This window comes from Anser brachyrhynchus (genome assembly GCF_964034855.1).
Source record: "Anser brachyrhynchus genome assembly, chromosome: 21".
Classification (NCBI taxonomy): Eukaryota; Metazoa; Chordata; class Aves; order Anseriformes; family Anatidae; genus Anser; species Anser brachyrhynchus.
In genome coordinates, this window is record NC_137714.1 from 5,913,626 (window position 1) to 5,928,915 (window position 15,290).

The 15,290-nt window shown below is 60.1% G+C and overlaps 1 protein-coding gene across 2 annotated transcripts in view; it reads left to right on the top strand.

The window, feature by feature from the left end:
• The window catches only part of PLEKHN1 (pleckstrin homology domain containing N1), a 30,813-nt gene extending 15,764 nt beyond the window's left edge, over positions 1–15,049 (top strand). Inside the window, exons 3-15 of one of the 2 annotated variants that reach the window (XM_080563796.1) lie at positions 1,483–1,629; positions 1,792–1,872; positions 2,715–2,802; positions 5,577–5,701; positions 6,447–6,614; positions 6,910–6,990; positions 9,842–9,911; positions 10,223–10,377; positions 11,115–11,309; positions 11,685–11,921; positions 12,967–13,077; positions 13,193–13,241; positions 13,431–15,049. In XM_080563796.1, coding sequence (XP_080419922.1) covers positions 1,483–1,629; positions 1,792–1,872; positions 2,715–2,802; positions 5,577–5,701; positions 6,447–6,614; positions 6,910–6,990; positions 9,842–9,911; positions 10,223–10,377; positions 11,115–11,309; positions 11,685–11,921; positions 12,967–13,077; positions 13,193–13,241; positions 13,431–13,621 — 1,698 coding nt within the window. In that variant the 3' untranslated portion in view covers positions 13,622–15,049. The remainder of the gene's footprint in view (positions 1–1,482; positions 1,630–1,791; positions 1,873–2,714; positions 2,803–5,576; positions 5,702–6,446; positions 6,615–6,909; positions 6,991–9,841; positions 9,912–10,222; positions 10,378–11,114; positions 11,310–11,684; positions 11,922–12,966; positions 13,078–13,192; positions 13,242–13,430) is intronic. The other variant, XM_080563797.1, reaches the window with a different exon arrangement.
• Positions 15,050–15,290: the final 241 nt, after the last annotated feature.

Genomic DNA, 15,290 nt, shown 5'->3' on the forward strand with positions numbered 1-15,290 from the left:
CCGGGGCCTCACTTATTAGAGGGCAATTTCAGGCCGAGATCCGGCCAGCAGCATTGCTGGGGCAGCCTCGCTGCTCCTCTCTGTGTCCCTGCTCTCATTCCTGCGCCCCGCCTCACCCCGCTGCCAGGCTTTGTCATCGGTGCCCCCGCCGCCAGCCGATCGGCTGCTCCGTGTTCTGGCAGCAGCTTGCAGCACCAACGCAATCCTTTCCTATGCTTAATTGCCTCTCGGTGAGAGCGTTAATTGGCAGCCGGCGGGTTCCTACCTCCAGGGGAGGATCCGGGTGCATGTGCACGGGTACCCGCGTGGAACCGGCTGGAGGGAGACGTGGAGCAGAGAAAGGCTCAGCCCGCACCCCAAAAAGCCGCCTAAATCCACGAGGGTGCGGCGGGAGCTCCAGCCCTCGCGGGTGGAAGGCTCCTGGGAGGGGATGGGGGCCGGAGATGGGCAGGGTGATGGGTGAGGAGAGGGGTTAATGCCATTCCGCAGGGCTGAGTCACGGGGGCCCCAGCACGGATCTGGTGCGCGCTGCTGGCTCGCCATCCATCACGGGGCGCAGGCAGCTGTCTCGCTGGCCGGCGGCGGCGGGGGAGCGAGGGCTGCGCGGGGCGAGAGCTGTCACCCCATCCCCGTGCACCCTGGCTCCCTGCTAGTTCCTGGAAATGCTGCTGCGACGAGCGGGGAGCCGCATGCCACCGCCAAGCCCTCTGGCGCGGGACAAAACCCAGCCTGCAACGGGCAGAGCGGGGTCCCCCCAGGGTGGCTTCGCAGCCAGGGAAAGCTTGCATCTCCCACCTGCCTTTCTCTTTTTCTCTGGAATTAATATCCCGGAGTCCGTGGCGTGCCTAAGACTGATATTTAGGTCTCGGATGTGCACGCAGGGTGTGGGCCTGGGGGGATTCTGTGGTCTTGCTGGGATACAGCCCCTCCTTCACCCCAAAGAGTCAACCAGCCTCCAGGAAAAACCAAGACCGAAAAGAACATTCTCCCCAGAGAAACTGCAGGGAGAGCTTTTCACCCCCGGGCTTGGCGCAATACCCCACGGGCTTTCGGCAGCGCAGTGCAATAGGGGTGTGGGTTGGTGTCATTGCACAAGGGAGGGATTTCCATATAACCAGGGCTCAGGAAATAAGAGACTCCCTGCCTGGAAGGCAGACTGTGTTTGCTGAGCCTGGGTTGATCCTTGCTCCAGTGAATTTAATTAGGACGGCAGGGGGTCAGCTGTGGAGCTGGGCGACCCTAAATGTAGGATGTGCTTCTGCGCCCCCTCTTTCCCACCCCATAAAGCCTCCTTTTAGCTCCCTATCTCCCCAGGCCCGCCAGCAGCACCCGAAGACAGCACGCTGGCATGGAGACCCAGCAACAAACAGCAGGGGCTGGGCACCCTCCCAGGGCACCCTTTGGAGGACGGGTCACGCTGGGAACATCTCCTCCATCCAGCCCTCCCACCTCTGATTTGTTTCTCCTGAACCCTTTGTACAGCACATTCAGAACCAAGAAAACCAGAAAGAAAACCTGGACCAGAGGTTCCCCAGCCTATTCAAGAGGGGAAGGAGGAAAACGGTTGTCAGGAACCTGGGGAAAATCATCTATTACTCCAAGGTCAAGCTAAAGCTTCAGCACTGCCAGGTAAGTCACGGCACGGGCCTGCGGGCTCGGAGGGGCCCTGCAGGGCTGGGAAGTGACGAGCACTTTTGGGCAACGGGACCCATGGGGACCTCCTCCAGCTATGGCTGGTGTCCGTCAGAGCCCCCCAAAAATGTATTTTTATTTTTTTTTTATTTTCTGCAGGAGGTGAATGACTGCTACCTGGAGCTGTTCCAGTCTTACCTGTACTTCCAGTCCATGGGCTTCAACGGGCTCGCCTACCAGGTAGGGCATCTCCTGGGCAGCACGGCCAAACTGGGGGCACTGGGAGGACAGAACGGGACGGGACAGGACAGGCAAACCCCGCTCCTGGGGCTGTGCTGGCCGCCGCTGAGCAATCTTTTAACCTGGTGGTGCTGGTTAATTACAGGCAAAGGCTGTTTTGCCAAAAAAATCACAGCCGAGCAAAGCCTCAATGCACTCTTCCTCCACGGGAGTGAGTATCTGCAGCTGAGCGTTGCTGTTTTGGGGATGTTCGGAAAATTCGTCCCTTTTAGAAATGATTTATTGTCTTCTAGGTCACTTGAGGTTAATGCGATGTGACAATGCAGTCTCTTGAGTCAGCCAGCAAGCCAGCCTTCAGCCGAAAAGACACATGTCAGAATATAAACAATATCACAAAATCCCCTGTCTGCCTTATAAACAGCCCCTCAGATTATTAATTCTAAAGGAATTAAAAAGAAATTAATGTGCCGGCAGTGGCCCCTGGACATTACGGCAATTTGCATCCTTTACAGCCCTTGTTCAGAGAGCCCACGACAGGGAGCACAAACTTGTCATCTGTCCCCGTGCCTCGTTGCAGGAACCCGGCAGCCCAGTTTTGCTTTATGGGCATTTCCATCTGGTTTTCTTCGCTAAATCAGCATTGTTTTGTTGAGCTTTCTCTTAAAACCAAAAGATTTGAAGCGTACGGAGAGCATTCTGGCCAGCAGGGCTGTGGGCATCCCGAATATTTCCAGTTTTCTGCAGTCCAACCTGCTGGGGCCGGGGCTGGGCTCCCAGTCCCCCACGATACAGGGGTGCTCGTCGCCCGTCCCCCGAGATAACGGTGCATCCTTCTCGCGCAGGGACTGCTGCCTCTGAAAGAGCTGAACGTGTGTGAAATCGAGACTGGGAAGAGCCCGGGGCAGGAGGATCACGCCTTCCGCATCACAGGTCGGTGCCTCCGCGCTCGCTTCGGGAATGGGGAGCAAAGGGTGCGTTAGTCACAGCTGCCTGCTCTTTGTCCCCCTCGGACCTAGTCCCAGAGGAAAACACACTGAGAGAGGAGACAGGGAGGTGATGCTCGTCCTCCCACCGTTTGCATCCTTCCCTCCGAGGCTCCGAAATCCCTGGCCACGGATGCCCAGGGCTGCAGGCAGGGAAGGGGCTGGGGGGGGAGCGCAGAGGATGGGCCGATGGGGCACCTGGTGGTGGTTCCTGCAGGAGCTGTGCATGCTGATGTAGATTTGAATGCAAACTGCAGCAGTGCTGAGAGGTGAACGGCCCCACCAGTAACACCAGCTGGGTGCCATCGTAGCACAGCATCACTTCTTTGACTCTCCCCCAGCAGCACTCCTGCCTCCATGAGCCTTTTAGACTTTTCTCGGCGAGATCTTCCTTTATAAAACGTTTCCCGGGATCACAACCTGCTGCAGCATGGCCGGAGGCTTCTTTGGGCAAAGTCATTTCAGAGCTGCAGCAGCCCCAAGAGGGGCAGTTACAGCTTGAAGTGCACAGAAATAAGCGGTTAACCCTGTAAAGACAGAGCCAAGGAAGCTCATTCGTGTCCTGTGCCCACTGCTAGAAAGCCGTGCAATGGCCACTGAAACAAAAAAAAATAACCTATAAAAAGGAGCTGGGAAAAATGACCCACTAATTTTAAGGACTGCTGGGTTGTTACATCATTGAGCTGCGTGGGGCAGGGCTCTCGAACCCTTTTTGGCAGCCGAAAAGACGAAGGAAATCTCCGCGCAGGGCTGGGCAGACGCGCTCTGATCGCGCTGAAACGCGGGCAAGCGCGGCTGGGTGGAAAATCGCCCCGAGCTGTGCTGGGTTTGGGTCCTGCTCAGGGGAAGAACAAACCGAGGCTCTTCTGGCAGAGGGAGGTGGTTAGGAAATAGTGACAAGGAGAGGCCGGGGAGACAGAGGTGTTTAGGAATCCCGTGAGATCAGCGGAGCAGTTTTATTTCTCCGCTGGAGAGGGAGAAACCGAGGCGCAGCAGGAGCAGAGCCTGGTGTGTGGCCTCAGGGTGGGAGTCTTTTGTCTCATGACTTGGAGACAGAAGACACGAGCCCATCCTCTTGTGAAATCCTGCGGATTTTCCCCAGGAACTGTGCTTTCTGGGCAGCTCGGTGCCTTGGAAGGTGCCAGCACCGTCGCTGCTGATGCTGGCACCTTGGCTGCTCCAGGCTCCGGAGCATCCTGGTGCCCCTGCCCCAGCTGGGGGTGCTGCAGCAGCTTTTTGCTGGCTCCAGGCAGAGCTCTGGGTGGGAACGGGCTGCAGCCGCGCAGGGAAGTGGCTTCGTTGACCCCGACCTTCCCCTGGGAGCCTTCCCACGGAAAGGGGAAGCGCGGGGCAGACGAAGGGCGCACGAGGGCCGGCACAGGTTGCTCAGCCCCGCTGCGTCACGGCGCTGCCGCAGGCTGTGCTGCTGGAGTTCCTCTTCTCCTTTTTCCCCCCCTTAGCACCCCGTCGGATGTGGCGGCGAGGGGTGGCAGGGCACGCAGTGCCGTGCTGGGAAAGATTCCCGCTGCCTCTGCGATGGTCTGGGTGTTCCGAAAGGGCTCGGAGCTTCCCGAACATCTGGATAACGTTGTCACGTATGCACCCTCCCGGCTGCCCTGCACAGGGCAGGGAATCTCTTTATCTCCGCTGCAAGGGCAGGGAAATCAAGGCAGGGGAAGAGGCGAGAGCTCGGAGCCACGCGGGTTGATGGGCACACGGGTGCCCAGGGCTGCGTGCCACCGAAGTGCTGCGACGGGTCTGAGCGCCGTGACTCACGGGCTGCCACTCAGCTGCCTCGGTTTCCCCACCTCTGTGTTTGTGTTAGTGCATTTCTGGACAGACGGAGGTGTCTCAGAGTCTTAATTAAGCGATAGTCGCAGATAATGCGGGAATTACGAGATGACAGGCGCTCCACAGGAGGGCAAAGTACCGTGTTTATGCCGTGCGCTCGTTATCTGAGTACCTCCAAGTCCCATGAATCCAGGCCTTATGAAGCATGCACCAAATATGGCTTTAATTGTGAGATCACGGGTAAATTATTAATCACAACGTCCATTCTGCAGCGTGCCAGAAATGATTATTAACGTCATTAGGTTGTCTCCGCAGTGAGTAGCAGGGGGTGTGTGAGACTGGGGCTTGTGCTACGAAGGGAACGATAGCCGGAGACGCTAAACCCAACGAGATGTAGGGCTGTTCCTCCCTCCCGGGCCACGTCTGAGAGCAGCTTCAGCTCGTCTGGCACAGGCCCTATCTGGTGAGGCAATAAATAGGCAGTATTGGGAAGTTGCTGCTGCTCCGTGTGTTTGCAGCCGAAGCGAAACCAAGAGCACCACGATGGTTTGGCGAGGCGTCATGGATGCTTTCCGCAAGCCGACGGGGGCTTGCGGAGTTAAAAGCTGCCTGCTGTTCTCAGGCGTGACTTTTGGACTCTTGGACTTTTGCTCCTGACTTGGTTTTGGACAGAAAAAGGGCGGTCAGAGCTAGAGGTGACCGCAGGAGCTGAAGGTGCCGGCGAGGTTGCCTCCCGAGAGCTTCCCAGCAGCCTGTCCCATGCCAGGAAACGTGACGGAGGTGGTGGCGGCGTGGGCTGGAGCTCGGTGGCCGGAGAGCAATGTCCCAGGCAGCCCGGGGTGCGATGTGCTGAGCCAGGACAGCCCCGGCCAGCTGATTGCCCTGCGATGCTCGTGCCCTTATCTGCTCGTCTCATCTCGTTTCTCCCAGGTCCTTTGCTGAATCCCCTTATCGTGTTCTGCCCGACTGAGTCAGAGCTCAAGCAGTGGCTTTACCACCTGGAGAAACAGATCCACCTGAACGGAGGGAGCCTGGGCCTGCCCTTCCTCTCTCAGGTGAGCGTCTTGGGCCGGTGAAGCTGTGTTAGAGGGGGACAACCCCTCCAGCCAGCCGCTCTCAGCATTTTCCAGCACCTTTTTCCGTCCTCCTTTGGGGCTCGGGGCTCCTCCAGCCTGCAGAGCGTGAGCAGAGGGCAGGGGGTGGAAAGGCAGCGGAGCTCTGGGTCCGCTTCCAAGCGCTCCCTGCTGTGCTCGCTGCTATTTCCAAATGCTGGGCGGAGACGTGGGGTTTAATCCGGGCCCGATCCCCTCTTCTCCAGGCTGGCTGCTTCCCTGCAGCAGCCAGGAGCCGCCCCTCTGGTTGGCGGGCAGGGGTCCGGCAGGGTGTGGGTGCCAAAAGGGAGCCCCGCCACCCAGGGGTGCCGCACCACGAGGTTTGGGGCTGCTTCGGAGAAATTCTCACCCAGCTGGCTGCTGCTGCAAATGTCCTGAGCTTGCAAAACATTTCGGAGGAGGAGGCTGGGAGCGGGGTCTAGCAAACAGGACCAGATTCAAGAGGCCTGGCTTCTCTTCCAAGCTTTAGGGGGTGTTCTCCTCCCCTCCTGCCTCTGTCTGCCCACGTGTAAAACGTGGATATTCCCCTCTGAATTCCCAAAACGTGCAGATGATGCTAGGCTGGAAAGCTGGCTCCTGCACAGGTTTATTTGCTCTTTCCTGCCTCTGCCCCGCTTGCAAAGTGTCTTGCCGTGGGCCCTGTGCTGGCTTAGCGCTCAGGGGAGGACACAGCTTCCCTGCTCCTCAGCCCTGCTCCTGTCCCCAGGATGACTGGCAGCAGAGCTCCATGGGGAAGGAGGAGCTGCGGTGGTCCGTGCAGAACATGCCCGTCCAGGAGTGGAGAGGGACCCAGCGGGAATCCCTCGGCAACGTCCTCTGTGCTTCCAAAGTGAAGCTTCAGCACTTGCCTTTCCAGGTAGGACGCAGCCTCGGGTCGGCCAGGCCGATGGTGCAGAGCCCTGCCCAAGTGCTGCCAACCATCCAGGGGGTCCCCGAGGGCTCCTTTAACCCGCGCCCCTGTAAATGGGACAAGGTTTGTCACCGTTCCTCCAGCCCAGCTGCGGTGCCAGGGGACGGCACGTGTGCGCAACGAGCATTTGGAGGTCGGGGCTGGCAGCTGGAGCTGCAGGAGCCTCGCCGGGAGGCTGTGCTCCGGCAGCAGCTGGGCTCTGTCCCCGGGGCTGAGCCTTCCTCCTCTTTGCTTTTCCAAGGAACAGCACGACCGGCTGCTGGTGCTTTACCCTTCCACCCTGGTGATAGTGTCTGAAGAGCACAACGCTTTCTACTTCAAGGTAAGTTCATTTGCAAGCCTCTTCTCCCTCCCTCCCCAACCCACCGCGGCGATTTCAGCGCGGCCCCAGCTCTTTGTTCCCCTCCACCCGGCTTTCCCTGCGCTCCCCGTCTTGGCAAGGGCTCTCCCTCCACGCTGCTCCCTTGCCAGCTGGCAGGCGAGCAGGCAGAGGGATGTTGCGAGCCATCTTCCCATGAGAAACACCTTGCCCTCCTACAAAAGCCCCGGGGGGAAGGAGGTGGCTGCCAAGGCTCTGGGAGGAGGAGGTTGGCGTGCTCCTGGGCGGCCGTGCCGGCGGCTTCCCGAGCCCCTTTCTGCGGCACTGCTTGGGAGCGAGGAGCACGGGAGCTGCATCTGCATGGCCTGCGGTGTGAGCCCTTAAGCCCCCTTGCCAGCATCCGTCCTAGACACGGCTGTGATGGCTGTTAACCAGCCCGGTGCTCCCCGACCCTGTTTTCTCGTGCTGCAACGAGTGTGCCGAGACAAGCCGCGCACTGCCCAGCCGGCAGGTGCAGCGGCACCGGGACGTGGCGGTGCTGAGCTCGGCGGTGTCCTTGTTAGCTGCTGAGACAGGAGCCAGGGACCAGGGACGAGGAAGCCCTGTGGAGGTGGAGGGCTTGTGAATTTCAGCGTGAACCCGCCGGGGTCCTTCGTGCTATTTCCCCATGCCCATGTCACCGCCCTGAGCGCTGCAGGCTGCTTGTAATTCAAGTGGGAAGACCTGCACGGAGCATCTCACTGGCTGCAGGAGGCCGTGCCCGCAGTGGGAAGGGGCACGAGGAGGGATGCACACCATTAAAAGCTCTCCTCTCTCAGCCACCCGGGTGTTTTCCAGCAGCTGGTGGCTCCTGCGACACGCCTCCGACTGCGCCTGCTTTCGGGAACGCGTACTTTGCAGCTCCTGGGAACGGGGCACCGCGCAAGGGGGGCCCTGGGCTGGGCTCCCGGATTAACTCATCCCTTTTGAAACCTTAAACCAGATTTGTCTTCCCCGGCCACGCAACGCTGCCTTCCCACGGTGCCGGAGCGTGGGTCCGCAGGCGCCTCGCTAGCGGTGCCGAGGGCAGGGCTGCGCGGCTGACTCACGGCCGGCTCCCTGCAGCACCAACCGGCTTTTCCACGGGCGTGCCGGGGCACAGCAGCCTTCTCCCAGGGCTTCTGCCAGCCGGCTTCCCTTCCTTCCCCGCGAGCAGACGCCGAGCCCTGCCTCTGGTGTGCGAGGGAAGAGCCTGGCCCTTTTGTTCTCCGGTTTTGGGCAGGAGCTGGTGCGCACGGGGCTGACCCGAAGCAGCCGGTTCTGGCGAACCGCTGGTGGGAAAATGCCCCCAGGCGAGGTGTCGAGGGGGCGCAGGGGGGCTTCTAGGAGGGGGGCCGTGCCCCAAAAAGGCTGGAGGGGCTGCACGGGCAGCGTGCATGCTGTTTGCAAGGGATGCTCCGCACCTACCCCGCACCAGCCCCCACCCACGCGCGGCACCCGTGTGAGCCGAAGCATCAAAGTCCACCTCTGACAGCAGCAGGGGAAACTGAGTCACGGCGTGGAGCTTTCCCTCCCACATTCATCCTCCTGGCGCTGCTCGGCCAGCAAATTCCTTGGCTGTGCGGGAGAAACACTGTTTTTTTAGAAAAAAATGTGTTTCGTTTTTTTTAAAAGGGAGCTGTGTGTGCCCCTGGGGGACTGCGGCGAGGCAGCCTCCCGCACAGGTCCCCGACACCTGCAGCCTGTGCGGCGGGGACAGCGAGGGCGTGATGAGTTTGTTTGTTTTTTTTTTTGCCAGAAACATGATTTTTGCAGCTGGAGAACTCAGGGAAATGGATCCCAAGCGACTGCACCTTGTGCAAGGAGCTTAGGATCGGTGACAGGGCTTTGCTCCTGCTTTCGGTGCTCGGTGGGGGGCACGGTGAGGTGGGCGCTCAGGTTTTGGGCACTGCGCAGGTCCCGCGTGTGCCATCCCGGCCAAAATTGTCCCGGGGCCACTGCCAGCAGCAGGGGTACGGTGACCAAGGGAGGGGAGCAGGGGCTGCAGGGACCAAGGGACGATGTCCCGCTCAGCTCACAGAAAGGGAGAGAAATTAAAAATAAAGCAGGGAGCTCATCGGCAAGTGGTGTCCAGCGCAAAATCTGCTTCAGCTGCTCGCCCAGGGTGCTTCTTGCTCATCTGGGGAGCCCCAAAAAAAGAGATCCCGATGCTAATTCAGCGCTGCCAAGCCCTGGGCCCTTCTGCCAGGCTGCACAGGGAACCAAACTGTCACCGGTGGCACTTGGAGCAGTGAAACCCCAACAGGCCACCGGAGTGGCATCCACATCTGAGCCCCATGGCCCCGGAGCTCACGTTTCCCCCGCTGGCATTTACAGGGCTCAGCCCTGCCTTTGTGAGGCTTCGCAGGGTGCGGGTGCTGGGGATTCCTGGCTGCGAGGCTGGAAATCCCAGCCCGGCACGTCCAACCTCCTTCAGGACCACGTTTGCACAATTTTCTGGAGAAGTCAGCTGTTAAAGCGTGGGAAATGAAAGCAGGGAAAGGCATTTTTTCTGAGCTCACTTCTCAGGGAGGGCTTTGTAAGGACACCCACGGCTCGTGCAGCCCCGCTGCCTTCCCAGGCTTCTCCCCATACCCCGTGAAGATCCCCCAGCTCCCTCCAGCTCAGCCCGGTCCTCGCTGCCAGCACTGCTTCACGGCTCTTCTCCTGCTCCCAGCTGTGCTGGCAGAACCTCGCCGTCAGCTCCTGAAGCCTCTTGGCTTCCCTGGGGGGCAAAAATCTGGTGCAAGGGAGCGGAGCCAGCGGTGCCTGCTCGGGCGGGCGCACAGCCCCCGGCGCAGCCCGCGTGCGCTCAGCCTGCTTCTCTCTCCGCCAGGGCGAGCTGCCGCTCAACGCCATCCAGGTGTTTTTTGAAGAGAACGAGAAAACCTCCTTTTTGATAGAAGGTGCGTGTCCGCCGTGCCGAGGGCTGTGCCGGCAGCGGCTGCGGAGCTCGGGCTGGTTTCGCTGGGCTGCTGCGAGCATCCTGGCACCCAGACCTGGTGAACCGAGCCACGTGGGTGCCATCCTTTGGATCTGGGCCGCCTTTGTCCCCGTCCCACGAAGGCAGAGCATCCTCCCGTGGCTCCCGTGCTGCTCTGGATGCCCGCAGGACATGGGGAGGGACGGAGCAGGAGGGGTGCCCACGGGTTTTTGGAGGAATCGCCGCGGGCTTCGCTCGCCCCCAGTGCCAGCGGGACACGGTGCTGTTTTACAGGCCGGCTGATCAATTCGATCCGGGTGATCTGCCGCAGCTATGACGATTACCGGGAGTGGCTCGACTGCCTGAAAACAGCCCAGTTTCGAAACGCCGACTCCTCCCTGTCCGGATCAGAGAGCTTCTCGGGATCAAAGCAGCCACACCTCGGCCAGGTAACAGGCGCTGCGGGTTCGCGTGGCCCCCGATGGATGTCTCCGGGGGCTCTGCCTGTCCTGCCTTTGGCCAAGTGTGAACAGAATACTCTTGTGACACAGCAGGCTTTGCTTCAGGTGCCCCACTTGAAGGCTCGAGGTGTGCCAGGGGAGGTTTTGTGAAGGATTTCTTGCTGGAGAGGGCAGTTGGGCACTGGGACAGGCTGGTGTTGGAGCTCCCAGCCCTTGGGAGCATTTCAGAGAGGTGGGGACGCGGCACTAAGGGACGTGGCTCGGTGATGGGACACCGTAGGTCAGGCTGATGGCTGGACTTGGTGGTCTTGAAGGTCTTCTCCAGCCTCAATGGCTCCATGATTCTATGCCTCTAAGACTGTCATGAAGTTGCCGATCCCTGCAAACTAGCTTTGAAGCCCTACTTTGTACCATATAGGCTGATATTACACCGAATTCCCCCAAAAGCAGATCCCTGGCTGCAGCTCACAGCAGTGCCACGCAGTGAGGAGCTCCCAGCAGGACACCACCAGGGTCCTACAAGGAAAATCCCCCTGCTGGCATTGCAGGGGGATGGGGTCGGGGTGCCCGGGCACCCACCTCCCTGCTGCAAGCACCCCTGGGTGGGCTGGACCACGGAGCCGCGGCTCCATCCTGCCCAGGCTCAGCCCCAGGGAGCAGCACAGAGGGCAGGGTGTGGGGATGCTCGGGGTGCTCTCACACACCCCCCTTCTCTCCCCTAACAGCTTGGTGGCAGCGGGAGAGGCTCGCTGGCCTCCGATGGCCGCACAAACTCCTGGGCATCAGGAGGGAAAGGGGCCACCTTGACGCACCTCTCCCAGAACAGCGGCTCCTTCCACGACGCACAGTCCTTCGTGCTGCTGTCGGAGGGCAGGGTGCTGGAGGACTCGTTCAGCTCCAGCTACTCCCAGCCTCTCCACGTAAGTGAACCCCCAAAACCCGGGACATTTGTGGGGTCAGAGCGATCCATCCGGGTGCCCGGGTGGGCTGAGCTCGCACGGTCTGTATTCGCGGCACGGCGTTGCAAATCCGTGCTCGGAGCTTGTGTTTGTCCTGGCTCAGCTCTGTCACTGCTGATAAGGGAAAGGCTGATAAACACCCCCAGTTCTTAGATTTTTTTTGCATAAGGGTTGTAGGTACGGGTTGCAAAAGGCTGGAGGCGGCCACACGACCGTGGGGGTGTCCCAGCACGGAGTGGTGCCCGTGGCACCCCGAGCAGGGCAGCGATGGTGCATCGGCTGCGTGCATGCATGCCCAGGCTGTTGGAAAGAGCCCATTTCACCTTCTCCTCGCAGTGCCTGCCCCACGCCAACTGGCCGAGCACCGGGCTGCCCGCGCAGGAGCTGCGGAGGGGCGGCAGCGCCAGGAAATCCAAAGGCAGAAGCGGCCAGGATGCGGAGAGGACGGCGCGCGGCCTCATCCCCGAGCACACCGGCGGCGAGCTCGTGCCCGCGGCGTACAGCGAGCCCTACTCAGCAATTAACTCATGGCATCGCCCCGCGGCCCCCCCGTCCCACCCGGAGCTGAGCAATGTAAGGGGCTGTGGGGTCTGGGGGCTGCCCTCCTGCCTGGGGTGGGTGTAACTGCAGGGATCTGGTGCCCGTTTCTCTCCGGTGCCTTGTGCTTTCCTCACCGGTGCTGTAAGGCAGCGGGGAAATCATTTCCACAGGGGCCAGCCCCCATCCCCTTTGTCTGAGAAACATTTGGGGTCATCACCCGGTTCCTGCCTCGGTTTCCCCACCTGGATGGAGCCTGGCGGGTGCTGCCCCCCCTGCACACCCGGCTCCCTCGGCACACGCAGCGCGGCCGGATCCATCTGCCTGCGAGAGGCACCCCGTGCTGCTGCAGGTCGCCTCCCTGCCTCGGCACACAGCTTTTGGGCTCCCGAAATCGTGCCCCCGGCCATTTCTTTTCCTGCTGTCTGCCTGAGCCCGAGCAGATGTGGCACTGCAGGACCGGCAGGGCGGCGGGCTGGGGCAGGGCACGGCACGGCTCGGTTCTCCTCCAGCCGGGACAGAGGCAGAGGGAACAGGTTTCCCCTAGCCTTATCGCACCATGCCGGTATCACAACAGCCCCGGGAAAAGCCAGAAGCCACGAAACAAAGGCCCAGGCTGAGATGTCGCCCAGCCTCCAGAAACCGGAGATGAGTCAGAGGCAGAGAGCGCCTGATCCACACCCCCCCGAATAACCGGGGACCTGCTAGAGGCGATATTTCTAGTTTTGTGCATCCCTTAGCAGCCTTGGCTGGTGCCCCCCGTATCGCTGAGCCCCCTCTCCCCCTGGAGGGCTCCTCCTGACCCTGACCCTGAGCCGCCCGTGGGTTTCGCCCTCCTCCCTTCACACCTGGCCACCCTCCGTCACCCCTAGCGGGGTGCTGTGCGCGACCTGCACCCGTTCTTTCTTTCGCGGCGAGGGCTTTTGGCACTGGAATGTAGCAGAACTTGCAAGGCGGAGAGAAAAACCTTGTTTTGCCTAAGTCTGCAGCAACAATCTGCTCGCAGCAGGGCTGGTTCACAGTGTGGGGGAGCAGCCGGTCTCCACGGCAGGCATCAGCTCTGCAATTTGTTCTCTTCAAGGTCCTGCAGTGCCCGAAGACCTCCCAGCCCCTGCCCAGCAGGCACTGGAGGGAGATGCCCGGGGCGCAGAGACCTCCCCAGCCTCCTGCTGATGCTTCTTACCTTTCCAGCGTGAGTTGTGCGAGCAGCCCTGGCTCAGCCCGGTGCTGGGGTGCAGGGGTGGTGTGAAGCGCTCCGGGACTGCGTGGCTACGCCGTCCCCATCAGCACATTTTTTTCCTTTCCAGGTCTCATCCCTGCCAGAGGAACATCTGGGCCCCTTGCTGCAGCCACCAGGTGAGACCCTCGGGAGCTGCTGGGGTGCCGCAGCCCCCTCTGCTCCCCCAGCATCGCTCGGAGCAGGGCTGGGAGGGCACGTGGGGGGACTCGTGCACGTCCTCCCTCTTTTCTAACCCTGCCGGTGACGGAGCAGGCAGCCACGGGGCGCTCAGCAGCTCTCCGAGCTCCTCTTTTGCTTTCCTGCAGGTGACAGCAGTGGCGCTTACGACCTGCCCGAGGGCTGCTCGCGCCGCGGCTCCGCGGCCTACCACGACTACGCCGAGCTGCAGAGCTTCCAGAGCGACTTCAGCTACGACAACCTGTGGGAGGCCGAGGGGAGGGCGCCCAGCACCCCGCGGGGCTCCCCAACGCCCAGCCCGCAGTTCTACCAGGCCTGAGGAGGGGTCCCACGGCCAGGCACACAAAAGCCCCCGGGGCTCTTTTCCCCCCTGGGCTTCCCATCCCGGCGGGGTGCAGGGAGCAAAGGGAGGGGATCTGTGATGAATCCTACGAATTGCCGTTAAGCCAAACCTTCCCCCTTGAGCTCTGAGGTCTGGGAAGATGTAGGGGACGTGCCCGGCACAGCGCGTGGGGTCGGTAGCGATAGCTGTGCTCGTAGGGTTGTCCTCCTGCAAGATCGGAGCTGTCTGGCAGAGACGGAGAAAGAAAGCCAGGGTCTTTGGGGAAGTTCTTTCCATTTTATGCAAAAAAAAAATCCTTTCCTGACGGTGCTGGCTCCAAACCATAGCGCGACCTGCAATACTGAGAGCCTGACACCTCGGAGGTGGAATAAAGCAAGGTGCTGCCACAAAATAAGCCACAAAATAAGGCTCGTGTTTACCCAGGACTTCCCAGAAAGGATGCCCTAGGTTCCCCCTACGGGACCGCGTCCTCCCCTCCCACCTCTCCGCACATCGCTGGGCCCACACCAGAAGCTGCCTGGGGTTACTTGGGCAGGGAGGGAAGGAAAAAAAATCCTCTGCAGAGACCTGCGGCTCGCTCTGCCCCCCGCCACAGCAGCAGCAGGATTCAGGACACAAACAACAGGGGACAGAGTCTCGGTGCTATCTCTTTGCAGCCTCTTCAGCCAGATCCTTTAGCACATACAGGGCGGCAGCAAACCCGAATGTTTTTTTTTACCTGAGGCTCCAAATTCTTAACCTTTGTTCCCTAAGGAGGCTGCAAGCCGAGCATAGTAGCAAAAAATCTCGATTTTCATTCTTTCACTGGTGCAAACAAAACAATCCAGGAGCTCTTTGTACTTGAATATCTATGCATTGTATCGTAGTGTTTTGTTACGGTTTGTTTTTCGGAAGGCAACCAGCCAAGTTTACATGTAAGGTTTGATTGTATTTTATGTATTTAATGTGTAAATGTGTCTGAGTTGTAGATCTATTTAATTTTGTAGCTGAGTTGTAGGCCTATTTAATTTTGTAGCCGTGGATGACCTTCAGTACTGTAGAACGGGCAGCTCTGTGCTCCTCCGTGTGTGTATGTGTCGGTTTGGGTCTTCTAGCTGTTATTGTTCTGTTTCAGGTTCACTTTCATGTTAGGAAGATTTGTCCCTAATAACTTAACCCCCAAGGACCTATTTATTCAGGACGGGATCTCAGCAGGGAGCGGCAAAGGCACGTGCTGTCCTGGCGGGGGCCGTGCTCGTGGGCTTTTAATGCACGTTGGCGTTAAAGCTGTCACCACGATCCTTTTAATTGTGTTTTTAACGGCGATGTCTGCGTTGTACCAAAGGGGGAAAAGCCCTTCCCTGTTACTGTAAAAGTTCCCCGGTGGATCACTGTGAGCCCGTGCAAATACAACAAACCTTCTTCTGGAAGACTTCTGTTCTCTCTTTTTCCACCACCTGGCTTGGTGGCGGTGAATTTTCGCCCCTTGCTGCTGTAACAGACCCCTTCCTGCCCTGAGGACCTTGTGTCCCCGGGTCGGGGAGGATCCCCGGCGTGCTGACTCCCTGGGTCAGGGCAGGCACGTGCAAGCACCTAATCCCAGAGCAAAGTCTCCACCGCATGGCGGATTAATGCCAAAGCTCACCGGCCTCTGCTTTCCCCCGGA